Source organism: Acartia tonsa, chromosome 6 (genome assembly GCF_053477335.1).
Source record: "Acartia tonsa isolate MP-2025a chromosome 6, ASM5347733v1, whole genome shotgun sequence".
Taxonomy (NCBI): Eukaryota; Metazoa; Arthropoda; class Copepoda; order Calanoida; family Acartiidae; genus Acartia; species Acartia tonsa.
In genome coordinates this window covers 36,954,351-36,969,037 of record NC_137265.1, presented here as the reverse complement: position 1 = coordinate 36,969,037, position 14,687 = coordinate 36,954,351, and the positions used below count along the sequence as shown (strand labels likewise).

General features: G+C 31.3%; 2 protein-coding genes across 2 annotated transcripts; both read left to right on the top strand.

The window, feature by feature from the left end:
• Positions 1–1,244: 1,244 nt before the first annotated feature.
• On the top strand, positions 1,245–5,192 carry LOC145322545 (glutaredoxin-1-like). Its single transcript, XM_080164644.1, has 4 exons — positions 1,245–1,324; positions 2,562–2,693; positions 3,050–3,116; positions 3,751–5,192. Exons 1-4 carry the CDS (start codon positions 1,277–1,279, stop codon positions 3,843–3,845), a joined length of 342 nt encoding a protein of 113 aa, XP_080020770.1. The 5' UTR covers positions 1,245–1,276; the 3' UTR covers positions 3,846–5,192.
• A 118-nt stretch (positions 5,193–5,310) lies between these two features.
• LOC145322544 (transmembrane protein 45B-like) lies at positions 5,311–14,060 on the top strand. The gene is made up of 11 exons (XM_080164643.1): positions 5,311–5,734; positions 6,274–6,330; positions 6,674–6,730; positions 7,342–7,473; positions 8,491–8,602; positions 8,998–9,065; positions 9,522–9,615; positions 11,223–11,319; positions 11,777–11,834; positions 12,460–12,500; positions 12,829–14,060. The coding sequence occupies exons 1-11, from the start codon at positions 5,655–5,657 to the stop codon at positions 12,876–12,878; spliced, it is 846 nt and encodes a 281-aa protein (XP_080020769.1). The 5' UTR covers positions 5,311–5,654; the 3' UTR covers positions 12,879–14,060.
• The last annotated feature ends 627 nt before the right edge of the window (positions 14,061–14,687 follow it).

Here is a 14,687-nt window from a genome sequence, read left to right as displayed (position 1 = left end):
AATGAGAAAACGCTATCGTAAAAACTTTGGGGACTAGTGAAATAAACAGCCCATTGTCCCCTCTCTCTCTGAGTTTATTAACATCTAGCTAATGGCTTTTCCCTCCGCTTTTAGGGACTTTTTCCTAAGAGTTGTTAGTGGGTTCAGTCCCACAATTTTATCTTAAATAAATGAAATGAATTTTTTGGCGGGAGAGGTACAACTTTTCAAGGAAATATTCATCTTTCGAGGTAAACCTTTCCTCAAAAAACTTATTTTGGACCCTAAAGAAGGATTACATCAGTCCATCTGTTAAAAAAATCTTGAGGTACATGCATATCAAACTGTCTAATTTACATTTAGTAATAAAAAGTTTCCCTTTAAGGTTATTATAATATGTGGTTCTATTTATCATATATTACAGGAAAGACATTTTTCAAAAAAACAATACATTTTTTAAAGGTTTTTAAAAGTCTACCATCTGTCTGTTCAACAAATCTAGCAATTTAGGAATGTTAGAATTGTCCTATTTTTTAAGGTTTATTCCTATAATGATTAAATACAGGGCATGGATGAAGATTAAAAAAGAGTAGCTGGACAAAGTGTCTCAAAATCAGCCATGTGACGTTATAAAAATAATACAATACAAAAAAGAAAATACAATATTCAAAAATGTAGAAATTCTTTGCTTCGAATAATATGTAAATACAATAATTTGTTATTAATAGGTGTGGGTGTTTGCAGGTGTGTGGTCGAGTTTGTGGGTGTATACATATTGTCCTCGGTTACCCATAGCTCCCTCTATACTTACCTCCTCCTCAACATATTGGGTGTAAATTTCCTGTTCAATTCCAAATGGTTATTACAATATCAGTTTTTTTTATCAGTTAGTTTACTTTTTTTAATATCATCTAGTTATTTTTGTGTATATTTAGTTTCTATTATATTCTTGTTGTGTTTTATTTTTTTTTTGAAACTGTTGGCACAATCACTCTACAACTATATAACTATGTATGTCTGTTAGTTCAACAGGTTGTTTCTGACCTTTAAGAAAAATTATTTTAGAGCACAGAAACCTACACCCCCCCCCCCACTTTATTATCTAAAATATATGATATGAAAGGAAGGTGCATATTTATGTTTGTTTGTTTATTACTTTAGGTCAGGTTATATTTGACACCACATGATTAGGGATTTACAAAGCACTGATTTAACAACATGATGTCATTTCAAAATTATTTTCATATGAAGAATAAATTAATGAAATTTATGTTTAGGTTTGTGTTAATAGTTTAAAATGGCAAAAGGCAAAGCATTAGTGTCAGAGCTTATCAAAACAAAAAAGGTGAGATTTCCCTCCTAGATTTTTAGACCTTAAAGAACTTACCAAAACGGTTGATTTAACTTAACCAGAGAAAAGCAGTTCATATGTCATAAGTGAATCTTTTGAAACATTCATAAATAAACTTTAAAAAAAAATAAAGTTTATATTATCCAGGGATAAGGGATGGGAAACGTAGGAAAATATTATTTCAGGCCTATTTCAAGCCTAGGCCTATTTCTAGCCTAATAAACCAGTTTTGGGATAGCGCAGTGGTTCGTATAAAATGCTAATGAAAAAGCTGTGTGTGTGTGTGTAGATAAAGTATAGAATCAAATTCAGGTAGCTAGTTTAAAGTAAAAAACATAACTTTTTATAAACCTATATATTAATGGCTTTTGTTAAAATGAAGTTTTTTCTCTCCCAAAATTTTTTTATCTTTTACTTTGGTAATTTGAACTGTCAGAAAGCTATCGTTGGGTTTCCCTCAGACAGATTTTAGTTTGTATTATTTGCATTTTTATTAATGAGTAAAAAGTATATTTGAAAATTTCATTGCTAATTAAAATTCAAAATAAATAAATTAATATGCACTTGGGTAACATTCTATCAAGTTCTTTGGATACTATTATGTAGTGATATATTTGTACTGTGTTGTATTGTACATATATTAGGGTTAAGGTGTTGTATCAATTCCGTATTAAATTTTTAAAATTCAAAATACAACATCTAATTTATAAACTACCAAATGAAAATTCGTAGCTACCTTCTTTCCAAAAAATAATCCCGTTATTTTTGTTTTTTCTATATGGCCCTTTTTTAATGTTTAACTCTAAGCAGATTTAATAATTAAGCTAATGTGATCTAACACCATTTATATTTATTTTTTAGTAGCAGACGAAATCATTATTTTTTCTAGAATTGTCTGCTTCTAAAATTACCACCAATTGGTGATTGGTTGTTAAAAACAGGCTGATTCTTATTGGTTTAGAGCAATAGCTACTTTGGAGCGTCCGCCAGTTTGATAGTAATTTGTAATAGTTGCAATATCCCTTTAGAATCTAGGCCGGGACCTAATTAATGGCCAGGTTTCCTATCCCTTATCCCTGATATTATCATAATAACCTTTGTTCTGTTACTATAATAAAATCAGACTCTAGTCAACCTTACATGATGATACCATGACAACTTGCAGTTAATGTCCTTTTTTGACACAACCTTTTCAATATGATTCTATTTTCAACCTGATATTTTGTGATAGGTATTGATGGTGTCCAAATCGTACTGCCCATACTGTGCAAAAGCAAAATCTGTGTTGAAACTGTACAAATTAAACCCAGAGGATTATGAAATTCTGGAGATTGATGGAAGGCCTGATATGGATGAGATTCAGGAATATTATTTATTATTTGTCAATAATAAACTGTACCAATCACTATATATTTACTTTGAAGTTGCACCATATTTTCATCTACTGTAATTAAACGGTCTTGACAGATATTGGAAAAAAACACTGACCAATAAATTAGGACTAAAGAAGCAAGCTAAATTGACGACAATATTACCCTGTCATAAGATCCAAGTATATTATATCCATTACTGTACCTTAAGGGTTTGTAAGTCTTGAGGATGTGTAAATAAATGAAAGCAGAAAATTTCATACTGTTTTCTTTTTGAAATGTCTACAACTACCTTCATACACACCTGGTACCTTATTCATAGATTAAAATAAATATTTGATTCTTACAGAACTATATGCAAAGGTTAACCGGAGCTAGAAGCATGCCCAGAGTATTCATAGGTGGAAAATGTATAGGTAGGAATATTTTGATTAATAAATGAGTTGATAGTATTTGAACTGCCGTGTAACTTAAAGCAGTGTGCACAATAAGGGACTTCCAGACAAAGATTTTGCAATTAAAGAGTTGATAACCCTAGATATGCCCAACACCACATTATAACTAATGACATTGAAATGATTCCTAATGCTGCTAATGTCAGGTGCACAACATAAATAGTTAGAATAAAGGGAATACCTTTGCTCAAAATAGTTGCAACTCATAACAATGGCCAGTTAGGACTTTTGTTGGTTGCCTGAAGGGTGTTTGGCCATATAATCATGTTCATAATTAAGCAAGATTTTGTTCAGAGATACATCATAATTAGACCTAATGGTGTACCCTGTCCATAGTCTATGCAATTCATTTACACTTTTATAAAAGTAACATCATATCTTTCTGTCTGTATATATTAAAGGATCATGCTAAAGGCTGGACCAATATGGTTAACCTTCACAGTAAAGCTTGTCATAAATCTTTGGGAGGTTTAAAAAGATTAAAACTTTTTTAAAAACCTGAAATTGAAAGTGCGGACTGGGGCTCTAGTGGTGTAACTTATAGTATTTAATATAGGGTTTGACAAATCACTGGTGATTTTTTTACATTGTATAGGAGGTGGAGATGAAACTGTAGCCGCACACAAGAATAAAACTCTTGGCGCTATGCTAGAGCAAGCAGGAGCTCTTCAACAACAAGAAGATGAATAGTCATATTCTATTTTATTTTTAATAGAATAAAATAGATTAAAGTATAATGGTTATTTTTTGCAGCGTATTATAAAAGGCTTTCCACGGATATAAAATGAACAATCATAAGACATAATTTTTTTGTGTTGCTTAGAACCGGTCATAATCCACCGGATATTAATAGGTTTTCAATGAATACAAGAAAATAGATTTTCTTTTTATTGTAGAGAATTTCAGGCCTCAATTGTGCATAACCCTAAGTAAAAGAAAACTTTTATGATCTAAAAAATCTATTAGATGTCTAAACCTGTTCCTAATATGGACAGCTGCCAATTCAATGATTTTCTCTAAGAACCAGAAGAGTTTAAAGTTGAGGCTTACGCGCAGCTGCCGAGCCGTGAAGGATTTAGATTTCAAACATCATCAATTTATCTAAACATCTCAAAACGTATAGCCCAACTTTAATTTAATTCCTTGCAAAGATCGGATTAATAGATTTTGCACCTCGGATTTTTATATGTAAATTCTACTTAATATTTATTTCCTACATGTAATTATGTAATGATTTAAAATAATAATACTAACCTTTAAATAGATAAACCAACTTTCAATATCATCTTTAATGTATAAATATTTGATGATATATTAAAATATAAAGCAGAGTATATATTAAACTTTTAATACTAGTTATGAATAACACCTGTATAGTTTAATATTATGTAGTTTTACTTTTGACTAACACAAAGACTGATTCTTTAGTGTGTAGTTTTGAAATGTTGTAATGTCTTTTCAAGTACTGCTTTGAAATTTATAAATATCAATTGATTAATTAAATCGGTTCTCTTGTAGCTAACAAAATTAGTTTTTATCTTATAACTTTATATTTTATCATTCACGGAAAGCTGTCTATAATACAATGCGGTAAATAACTAATATATAATTGAATTATTAAGTTTGTTGTAAAAGAATATTTTGACTTAACAAACTATAATGCCAACAACTTTTCCGTCAATTAAAGTACATTAATTCATCAAACAGAAAAAAATTGCTTGCTTTTATAATGATAATCCCCGAAATGTAAACACATTCCAATATATCAATATACGCCTAATTAATCAGTATTTTTACATTAAAAGATAAGAGTTTTTACTTTATTATAGCATAATATCACATAGTTTAGTTTTTATTTGCACAAATTATTCATCGTTTTATTCATGTGATTAGAAGATTATTTGAAGTGAATTTCATTTGTTTCTGAATTTGCTTTTCTTTGCACTGAAAATATTCAAAAAATCATATCCTTAAAAAATAGTGAAAATATGCAGATTTTGCAAATTAAACAGCCAAAACTATTCAGGAACCTTTAAATAACTTCTATAAAATTAGAACTTAATCAATTCCCTAGTTATTGAAAAATTAACTTACAGACAAACAAAATTTACCCCTGCCAACAGATTTCAGGGGGGGTAAATTTTTTTTTTTTTTTTTGGGGGGGGGGGGGTAAAAAGAATTTAGAGCGCAATTTTTCACAGGCACTGGGGCAAATTCATATTTTCTCTAGATTGTGTGTAAGTATTACTTAAAATTTCAGTATGGCTTCGATACCCATTAATATCCTCAGGATTAGGATCGGTTATCAGCCATACTGAAATATAATGTATAGCTTTGTATTACAGACAATTTTCCACGAAAATTAAAATAAAATCATAATATATTTATTTATACCTTATAATTTTTCATTTTAGTTTACGCGGAAATCTTTTTTCACCTAAAATGAATTTCAGAAATGGGTTCTTTTTAATTGCGGGGGGTAAATAGGACACTTGTAAAATGGGAACTTTTCTTGGTCACGTGATTCCAGGCAGCTTTTTCCTGGCATTCTCCACCTGGTGGATGTTTGGTACTTACAGGTAGAGTCAATGATTTTGTAAAGGGTCAGAAAAAAAATCTCTAAAATTGGTAGATATAAAATACGTCTTTTAAAAAAGTTAAGTTTTTTTGGATAAGCATTTTTTAAATGAACCTTTTAAAAGTCTAGTCGAGCAACTCCCCCCTCCCCCCCCCCCACCCACCATTATTTTAAAAATGAAAATATTTGAGGGTAGTGTTTACTTTAGGTCAGGTTAGTTAGGTTATATTTGATTGGGTCCATGCTTCCTTCCTTCTACACCTTTACTTACAATTTAATTAAAATTTCAAAAAAAGAGATGAGAGGTTTCTGCGCTCGACAGTTTCGAGGGAAAGCAACCAAAACCAAAGTAGTTGTAGAGAAAATACAATGCTATCCTATAGAAATCTGATGACTTTCTCTGCATTATCGCAAGAAAGAATGGATACTCAATGCTCCCTGTAATCCCTGTTATCGTTAAGACCTGCATCTAATACCGAATAAATACGAATTTGAAATAAAAACTTTTAAAATAAATAATATGAACGTTGTTATTTTCAGGCACTTTTTCCAGAGTCGATATAAAAAGAGAAGATTTCACAATTTAACTTCATTTAGGTAGGAAAATTTATCATACTTTTTATATTAGACTAATAATAGCACCCCTAGCCTCTAAGAGGTGGGCGGATGATTTCAGGGAAATAACCTAAAATCACCCCCAAGACAATGAAACTTCCCTAATATTAGCAGAGATAATTGTAGTTCCCCCATAGCGTTACGGATTGACGGACAAAGTAGATTATATGTTATAGAAAAGTTTCACAATTAATAAAAACTTTTACGTTGTAAAGAACTCAATTTAAAATGTTAATGTAATGACTTTTTTACTATGCAAACCGCTTGTTAATTATTAATGATTGAATAAAACAATGTTAATAATTTAAATTTTTATTGTTTAAAGTTGTAACTGTATGCCAAATATACCAATAGAAGCTTTAATTAAACTTATACTTATCAGGTAATCTTTAATATTCATCAGTAGACCATTCAGTTAGTCCCCCCCACAAAAAATTAAAAATTTTGGATGCTTCTTTTAAGTTATTAGAGCCACGAAGTATATTGCAACCAGAAATTTTTAGGAATAGGACAATTGATGTACATCCAAAAATGATAAAAATAGTAGAGCATTGCAGTTTGAGAATAAATTTTTTTCTATGAGTCTGTCTGTACTATCTCATACCGCTGAACCGATATGGTTCTCCTTTACAATGTATCCTCTAATAGGTTATGGGAGGGTTTATAACTATTTTTGCGGAGGGTACCACCACCTTATAGGAAAAATCACCCTAAAAAAATTACCCCCCTCCAACATTTTTTTACTAGAATTAAAAATTGGGATTTGGTCGACTCCCCCCTCCCCAGTAGATGTTTCAAAGGCCGAGACCACTAGTAGCAAATAAATTAATTCAATTGTTAACTTTAGTAAACAACGAAGCTGCTATTTATAAAATGTTGGTTTGTCAGTTTAAAAATGTCAAATGTCTGTCAAATCTACAAGAATGCTTTTCAGGTTAAGATTACGAAAGTCTGCTATAAAATTACCATGCATCAAGTTAACATCTATTTTAGTATTGGCATAGTTGGAGAGACATATACAGCCTTCAGGGGTGGGAAGTTTGTCAACATTGGTAATGGGCAACATATTACAATGTTCGCTTTCTTCTCCTTCAATGCTTGCATTGATCTTATTAATTTCTACAGGTGAAATTTCTATATATAAAGCTACACTATAATTAGTACATCGACTTACCACTTATTTTTAAATTTAATGGGCGCGCTATTCCATTCCATTCCTTTTATGATATAATGACAATTGATACCAAAAATAGTGTTCTGGTAGCTTTTTTCAGCAATATGTCAATTTCGATTTTCATAAAAAGGGGAAGGTTCCCCCCTGGAGGAGAATTTTTTTTCTATCAAAGCATGGCTTTATATATCTTACTGAATTCGTCTTGAAGAGTAGATTAAGGATCAAAAAACGATTTTTGAAAATATTGACCCTGGCAAAAGTTATCCTTAACTAACTGTCAAAATCAGCTGGTTTTGCTAAAATGGCCAAAATTGTCAGTCTTTTGAGGATAACTTTTGCTAGGGTCAATATTTTTAAAAATCGCTTTTTGATCCGTAATGTACTCTTCAAGTACATAAAGCCATGGTTTAAAAGAAATAAAAATTTCTCCCCCAGGGGGGATCTTCTCCTTTTTCATAAAAATCGAAATTGACATATTGCTGAAAAAAGCTACAAGAATACTTTTTTTGGTATCAATAGTTATTATATCATAAAAAAATGGGATAGAATTGCGCGCCAAAAATTTTTGCATTTTGAGTCGGTCTAAAAATTATTGTTAGTCCATTCTTCTGTCTATCCATCAATAGCTTACATACTAAAGAACACTTTGTCTGTCTATCCGTCCGTCCGTCAGTCAGTCCAAAACGACAAAATGCACATCCATTATACTACTGTTATGTCGGTCATGGTCATGCTTTAAGGAAAATTGGAATTCTATAAGTAGAATGTGGTTTTCGCAAAAAGTATGAGACGTAGACAGCAATTTTACTGTAAAGATTCGTTGACCAATGATTTGAACAGCTACTTAATAGCTTTCTTTGTTTGTATGTCTGTTAACTGCTTTTTATTATATATGAGCTTCGCTACTTATGGTTGTTGTCATCCTTGCTTTAATGCAACATTTGTTTAATTATATTTTTAAATGCTAGACCCAAATTGTTGCCACCCGACATGGAGTACCTATCTGCTATTCTTGCATTTTCAATAGAAGGTTTCCTCTTCAGCCAACATCTCCATGGTAGAACAGAAATAGATGTCAAGGTTGGTACTTTATTTTACAAACGCAGAAACTCTATAGCTTGGGATTTGCTAGTTCTTTCGAACAATCTAGATTTTTATTGTCCTAATTTAATTCATAATTTGCAAAAGAATGTTACATTTCTCCTCTCGCCTCCATAGGGGGTTTGGCCCAAGTCAGAGTTCTTTCCCCCTTTAACTAAAACTTTGTCGTTATTTAAGTATTTTTTGGGGTCAAATTTTACTTGGGAGGATGTGGCTACCATCTAGAAAATAGATTATAAACATTTTAAAGAATCTTTACTTAAAAGTAGAGCAATATTGGCCAAGGGGCTAGGGAGATCCTTCGGTACAAACACACAAATAAACAGACTCACATCCTTTTTTACAACGACTATAACATTCTTTTTATTATTCAGTTGCACCACTTTTTACTGATAGCCGTGGCATTCACAGTTATTTCTTTAGTTCTAGAGCTTATCTACAGGTAAATTTAATCTTATAAAATTTCATATTGTGTTATTGATTAGATAAAATAATAAATCAGAAATTACCTATATAATGAATAGGACTAAAAGCGGCAATAAAATTTGTTATTTTGATGGTGTCTATTCTTCTAACAATGAAAAAACTCCAGAAAATCATGTTTTCCTTGGGAGGAAGGGGACATTGGACTGTAAATCTTACTGACATCTTAAGATTACAACATAATGTCCTATTCATTGGCTTAAAAACTTTAGGCATTTTATTAAATCATGGTTGGTTGGTTCAAACTTCTTAACTTTTTCAACCAACAATTTTAATCTATAAAAGGGGTAATTTTGTACATCATAATTGAAGGTGTACATTTATTTATCTTCATTTGACTGATCTAAATAGTAAACTTGGGACAAGCTTTATTAATTAAAATTTTAATACATATGAATCTAAACCTTTTATTTAGACACAAAGTTGTTTTTGGTTTGTGTCGGTGTTTGGGTACTTTTGTACAGGGGACCTGGTTCATTCAAGTTGGTATATATCTATATAATCCCATGGTAAGTTTTATTACTTTTGTACAGGGGACTTGGTTCATTCAAGTTGGTATATATCTATATAATCCCATGGTAAGTTTTATTACTTTTGTACAGGGGACCTGGTTCATTCAAGTTGGTATATATCTATATAATCCTATGGTAAGTTTTATTACTTTTGTACAGGGGACCTGGTTCATTCAAGTTGGTATATATCTATATAATCCTATGGTAAGTTTTATTACTTTTGTACAGGGGACCTGGTTCATTCAAGTTGGTATATATCTATATAATCCTATGGTAAGTTTTATTACTTTTGTACAGGGGACCTGGTTCATTCAAGTTGGTATATATCTATATAATCCTATGGTAAGTTTTATTACTTTTGTACAGGGGACCTGGTTCATTCAAGTTGGTATATATCTATATAATCCTATGGTAAGTTTTATTACTTTTGTACAGGGGACCTGGTTCATTCAAGTTGGTATATATCTATATAATCCTATGGTAAGTTTTATTACTTTTGTACAGGGGACTTGGTTCATTCAAGTTGGTATATATCTATAAAATCCCATGGTAAGTTTTATAACTTTTGTACAGGGGACTTGGTTCATTCAAGTTGGTAAATATCTATATAATCCCATGGTAAGTTTGATTACTTTTGTACAGGGGTCCTGGTTCATTCAAGTTGGTATATATCTATATAATCCCATGGTAAGTTTTATTACTTTTGTACAGGGGACTTGGTTCATTCAAGTTGGTATATATCTATATAATCCCATGGTAAGTTTTATTACTTTTGTACAGGGGACCTGGTTCATTCAAGTTGGTATATATCTATATAATCCCATGGTAAGTTTTATTATTTTTTACAGGGGACTTGGTTCATTCAAGTTGGTATATATCTATATAATCCCATGGTAAGTTTGATTACTTTTGTACAGGGGTCCTGGTTCATTCAAGTTGGTATATATCTATATAATCCCATGGTAAGTTTTATTACTTTTGTACAGGGGACTTGGTTCATTCAAGTTGGTATATATCTATATAATCCCATGGTAAGTTTTATTACTTTTGTACAGGGGACCTGGTTCATTCAAGTTGGTATATATCTATATAATCCCATGGTAAGTTTTATTACTTTTGTACAGGGGACTTGGTTCATTCAAGTTGGTATATATATATATAATCCCATGGTAGGTTTTTTTAGTAGTCAATCTTCTTTACGAGGAACTCCTGTCGGTTTGTTGATGATAAATTGTTTTGTATCTAAATGCTGAGTATTTTGAATTAGGATGAGCAGGCAGGTCTTTAAGACAGAAAAATGAACAGACATTCAAGCTTTTAATCAAAACTATTTATTCAGAAGAAAATTCTTTTCCCTGAAAGCGACCACCTACATACCATCCTCTCCTCCCTCTTATATATAACAAAAAGGGAGGGAGCTACCAAGGATGCCATATACCTGTGGGCCCGTGGGGCTACCATGTACCCAATTTAACCAAAAGTATAACACATAGCATAAGAAAAACTACCTCACTCCCTTATTTTTCAGGTTTCTTTGCACAACTAGGGCCGGATTTTATAGGCTTTATAACTACCATGGTGTATTTCTAAATTTCTTTATCTAGGGAAACAATATTGGAAATGATCATATGTCGATGATGATTGCTACAATGGCGTTTGCATGGCATATAGCGGCAGCTTTGGCTGTTATGTTTGCTATAGGTAATTATTATAGCCATATTACCTTCATCAGTGGGGTGTTTTGCAATGAAGGTTCAAAAAAAGAAAAGGCAGGCTTGAAAAGTGGGTATCAAGTTAATAACCCTATAATATAACCCGTTTCCACACGCCTATGCCCCCGTAAAGCTCTCGGTACGCCCATTGAAAGTTGATCCTAAATTTTCAAATATAGCTTTTAAAAGAAAAGAGAAATAAAATTTTGTGGAAAAGGTTGAATGTTGTTTTTTTCTAAAAGGGTGGAGATATCATCCTAAAAAATCTTCACTGCAAGGAGACCCATAATCGGTTCAGTGGTTAGCAAGATTCTTTGTTACAGACAGACCTATCGACATAAAGATAGACATACCTACATCCTGTTACTTTTATATAAGTGTATCTAGGGTGAACAGTATACTAGTTATTATTATTTCTTAGTAAAGTATATTAATCTTTATTTTAGGAATTCTTGTTTATATGAGTGAGAGTAGATACCATATTCATGAGTACATGCCCGCTTCGTAAGTTCTTTTTATAACCTGGGATAGGACGATATACATGAAATAATGCTCTCCTTGAGCTTTGACTCCCCCCCCCCTTTTTTTTCATTATAGGTATGGGGGGTTAATTTTTTCTCCTGTGACTAACCCCTGGAATGGGACCCTAACCTAAAAGGGCCTATACGTGCAGTGCTCTAAGCTTATGGGGCTACCGAATATAAACTAACCTAACCTGACCTTAAGTAGTTATTAAATTTATTTTAAAAACATTGGGGGTTGGAGTTTCTGTGGTCAACAAGGTCCTCTAAGGAAAACGCCCGAGTAATTAATTATTTTCTGAATTACAAGGTGATAACTATTACTTTGTAATTTTGAATTTATTGGAGAAGATTAAAGTGTTAAGATTAATTCATCTGCCATTATCTTACCCCCACCCCCTTTTGTAGCTTAAAAGGTATTCTATATTGAATTGATTACAAGGATTGAATTTTAAGCTTAGTGAAAAGGAAAATACAATTAATTGGTCAAGCAATTGCAGAGTTTTAAGACAAGTAGACGGACAAACATACACATCTATTAATTATAATATTATTAGAAAAGGGCATTTAGAACAACGACAATTTTGGATCAATTTATTTACTTTTAGGCAAAATCTTGATATGGTAGAAACAAATTTAAGCGACACAGGTAATAATGTTCTTAATTTTATTATTTGTTTTATATCAACAAATATTTGGTGCACTTTTCATTTACAAAATTTCAATTATTTCACTAGTAAAAAACTATTTCAATAAATTCAGACTTTAAGATTATCATTTGCAAAATTTGTTTTAGTGAGTAGTATGTATGCTATAATTAAAACTGTTAAACCTATCGATATGCAATTTCAAGGGTTTACGTCGACTATAAAGCTTCAATAAAAAGTTGCCATGTTTGGCATACGAATATCGACAGTACTTATGTTAACATAATAACGCCGCTTTTTGACGGAGCTATCAAACTTCATTTATTTTAGATGAAGGCGACGTGAGTCCTTTGTTGACGCCAAAACAAATCATTGCCTAAATTATAATTTGGCCAAAGAAGAAAACAATATAATATAATGTCATTTGATATTTTAAAAAGTTTTTGAAGTGTCAAATTTGACTACATTATTGCAGTTAAATCCATAATCTGTATATAAATATTCTTAACTATGTACATATAGATGATTATCAATATGGATTCCACCTAGCTTTATACATTTAAAAAAAAATATTGGATAAAATCCTAACATATTTCTTGAGTCTTTCAATTCCCTTAAAATCTATGTAAAGCCAAGGAAACCAGGGTGGGAGGAGACATTAAACTGTTTATTACAATAGCCCCAAAATTTTATTATAACTTTTTTTTATTTGTTGGCTCAACTACTTTGGAGACTTTTATTGATTTTTTAATGTCTGGTTTTAATTATCCAAACATATCAACCACTAATAGTAAATTACAGAAGGGGTAATTTTGTGTAGCAGTATTGGTGATGTAGATCAATTTATCGGCCATTGCATTATCCCTTTAGATCGTTCTAAGCAAACCCTAACACTCTTTATAGAATTTTGCATTTCATCATGTTTTAATTTCATCAATATTAATAGTTTTCTTTAAAAAGCATAATTAATTTTGCAAATTATTTGCACAGTGCCAATTCTACATGTGGCGTCATAGTGGCCAATTTATTATTTTAAAATATTTGCAAATTTATTGGTATCGCTACTATCTTATAACTAGGCACTGTCCGTACCAAGGACGGCCAAGCTTTACTTTAGCCAATAGGAGATATTTAACCTTAGGGGGGGGGGGGGGGGTGGTAGCTCCAAAAGCTTAAGTGTAAATTAGTAGGGAGAGGGGGAAATCCATTATCTTTCAAACAAATTTGAAAGCCAAAATTCTTATTGAGAGGGGTAATCACCCCTTTACTACACCCTTTGTAAATCCTTGCTCAGTAATTTTATTTTGATCTGTGCATTTATTAACAGTTTACTCTTTTTTACTTTAATTATTGCTTCGATACTTATAGTATATATAAAATTTTGTGTGTCTTTATTATTTGACAAAATAATTTTTTTACCAATAAATATTTATTGTTTTTCCAATAAAAGTAATAAATAAATGCATTAAAATGAAAAATGATTCAATATTAATTTTGGTTTTGTAGGTTTTATTTTTATGTAAATATAAAACATAATTAATTGTTGGAATAAACCATTAATGCTCAAACATTTTTTCCTTTATTTTTACTTATTTGTGTTTCCTAAAATAAATATAATTATCATGTATTACAATCCATAAAGGCAAATTTGAGCCAATCATTTAAAAAGACATTAACAAGTTAACGAGTGTCAGAGAGAAAATGATTGAAGTCCCTCAACAGATTATGACGTCATACGATAGAATAGCCAATGAGAGGCCAGTATACACAGTAATTGACCAATGGTAAAAATTATGCTGGTTATCTAATTAATCATCTTCGTCAGAGAGCCACTTTTTGACCTTAGAAAGGCCGTTGACAGGTATACCTGACTCCAGAAGTTCTGATTTTACAAGATCTTGATTGGTTTATCCAAACTAATAGTGTCCATACTTCCCAACCAATAATTTTAATCTACAGAAGGGCTAATTTTGTGTATCATCATTGAGGATGTGCATCAATTTATCGTTCATTATCTTCTCCTTTAATATCCTTGGAAAAACTAATATGAAAATAGCTTATTACATGAAATAACAAACAAATATAATACTTAATTTATTAATTTTTGGCATATTTTATATAATTGAATAGAAAAAGAACGTACTGTGCATTTTCAACTGTTTAATGTCACATTGGAATTAAAGTGTTTT

Excerpts from the sequence above, each read along its gene's own strand:
- LOC145322545 (XM_080164644.1), top strand. The coding sequence starts at position 1,277 with ATGGCAAAAGGCAAAGCATTAGTGTCAGAGCTTATCAAAACAAAAAAG. Across the intron at positions 1,325-2,561 it reads AGCTTATCAAAACAAAAAAG|GTATTGATGGTGTCCAAATC; the intron begins GTGAGATTTCCC and ends ATTTTGTGATAG. Across the intron at positions 2,694-3,049 it reads CTGATATGGATGAGATTCAG|AACTATATGCAAAGGTTAAC; the intron begins GAATATTATTTA and ends TGATTCTTACAG.
- LOC145322544 (XM_080164643.1), top strand. The coding sequence starts at position 5,655 with ATGGGAACTTTTCTTGGTCACGTGATTCCAGGCAGCTTTTTCCTGGCA. Across the intron at positions 7,474-8,490 it reads GATCTTATTAATTTCTACAG|ACCCAAATTGTTGCCACCCG; the intron begins GTGAAATTTCTA and ends TTTAAATGCTAG. Across the intron at positions 12,501-12,828 it reads AACAAATTTAAGCGACACAG|ATGAAGGCGACGTGAGTCCT; the intron begins GTAATAATGTTC and ends CATTTATTTTAG.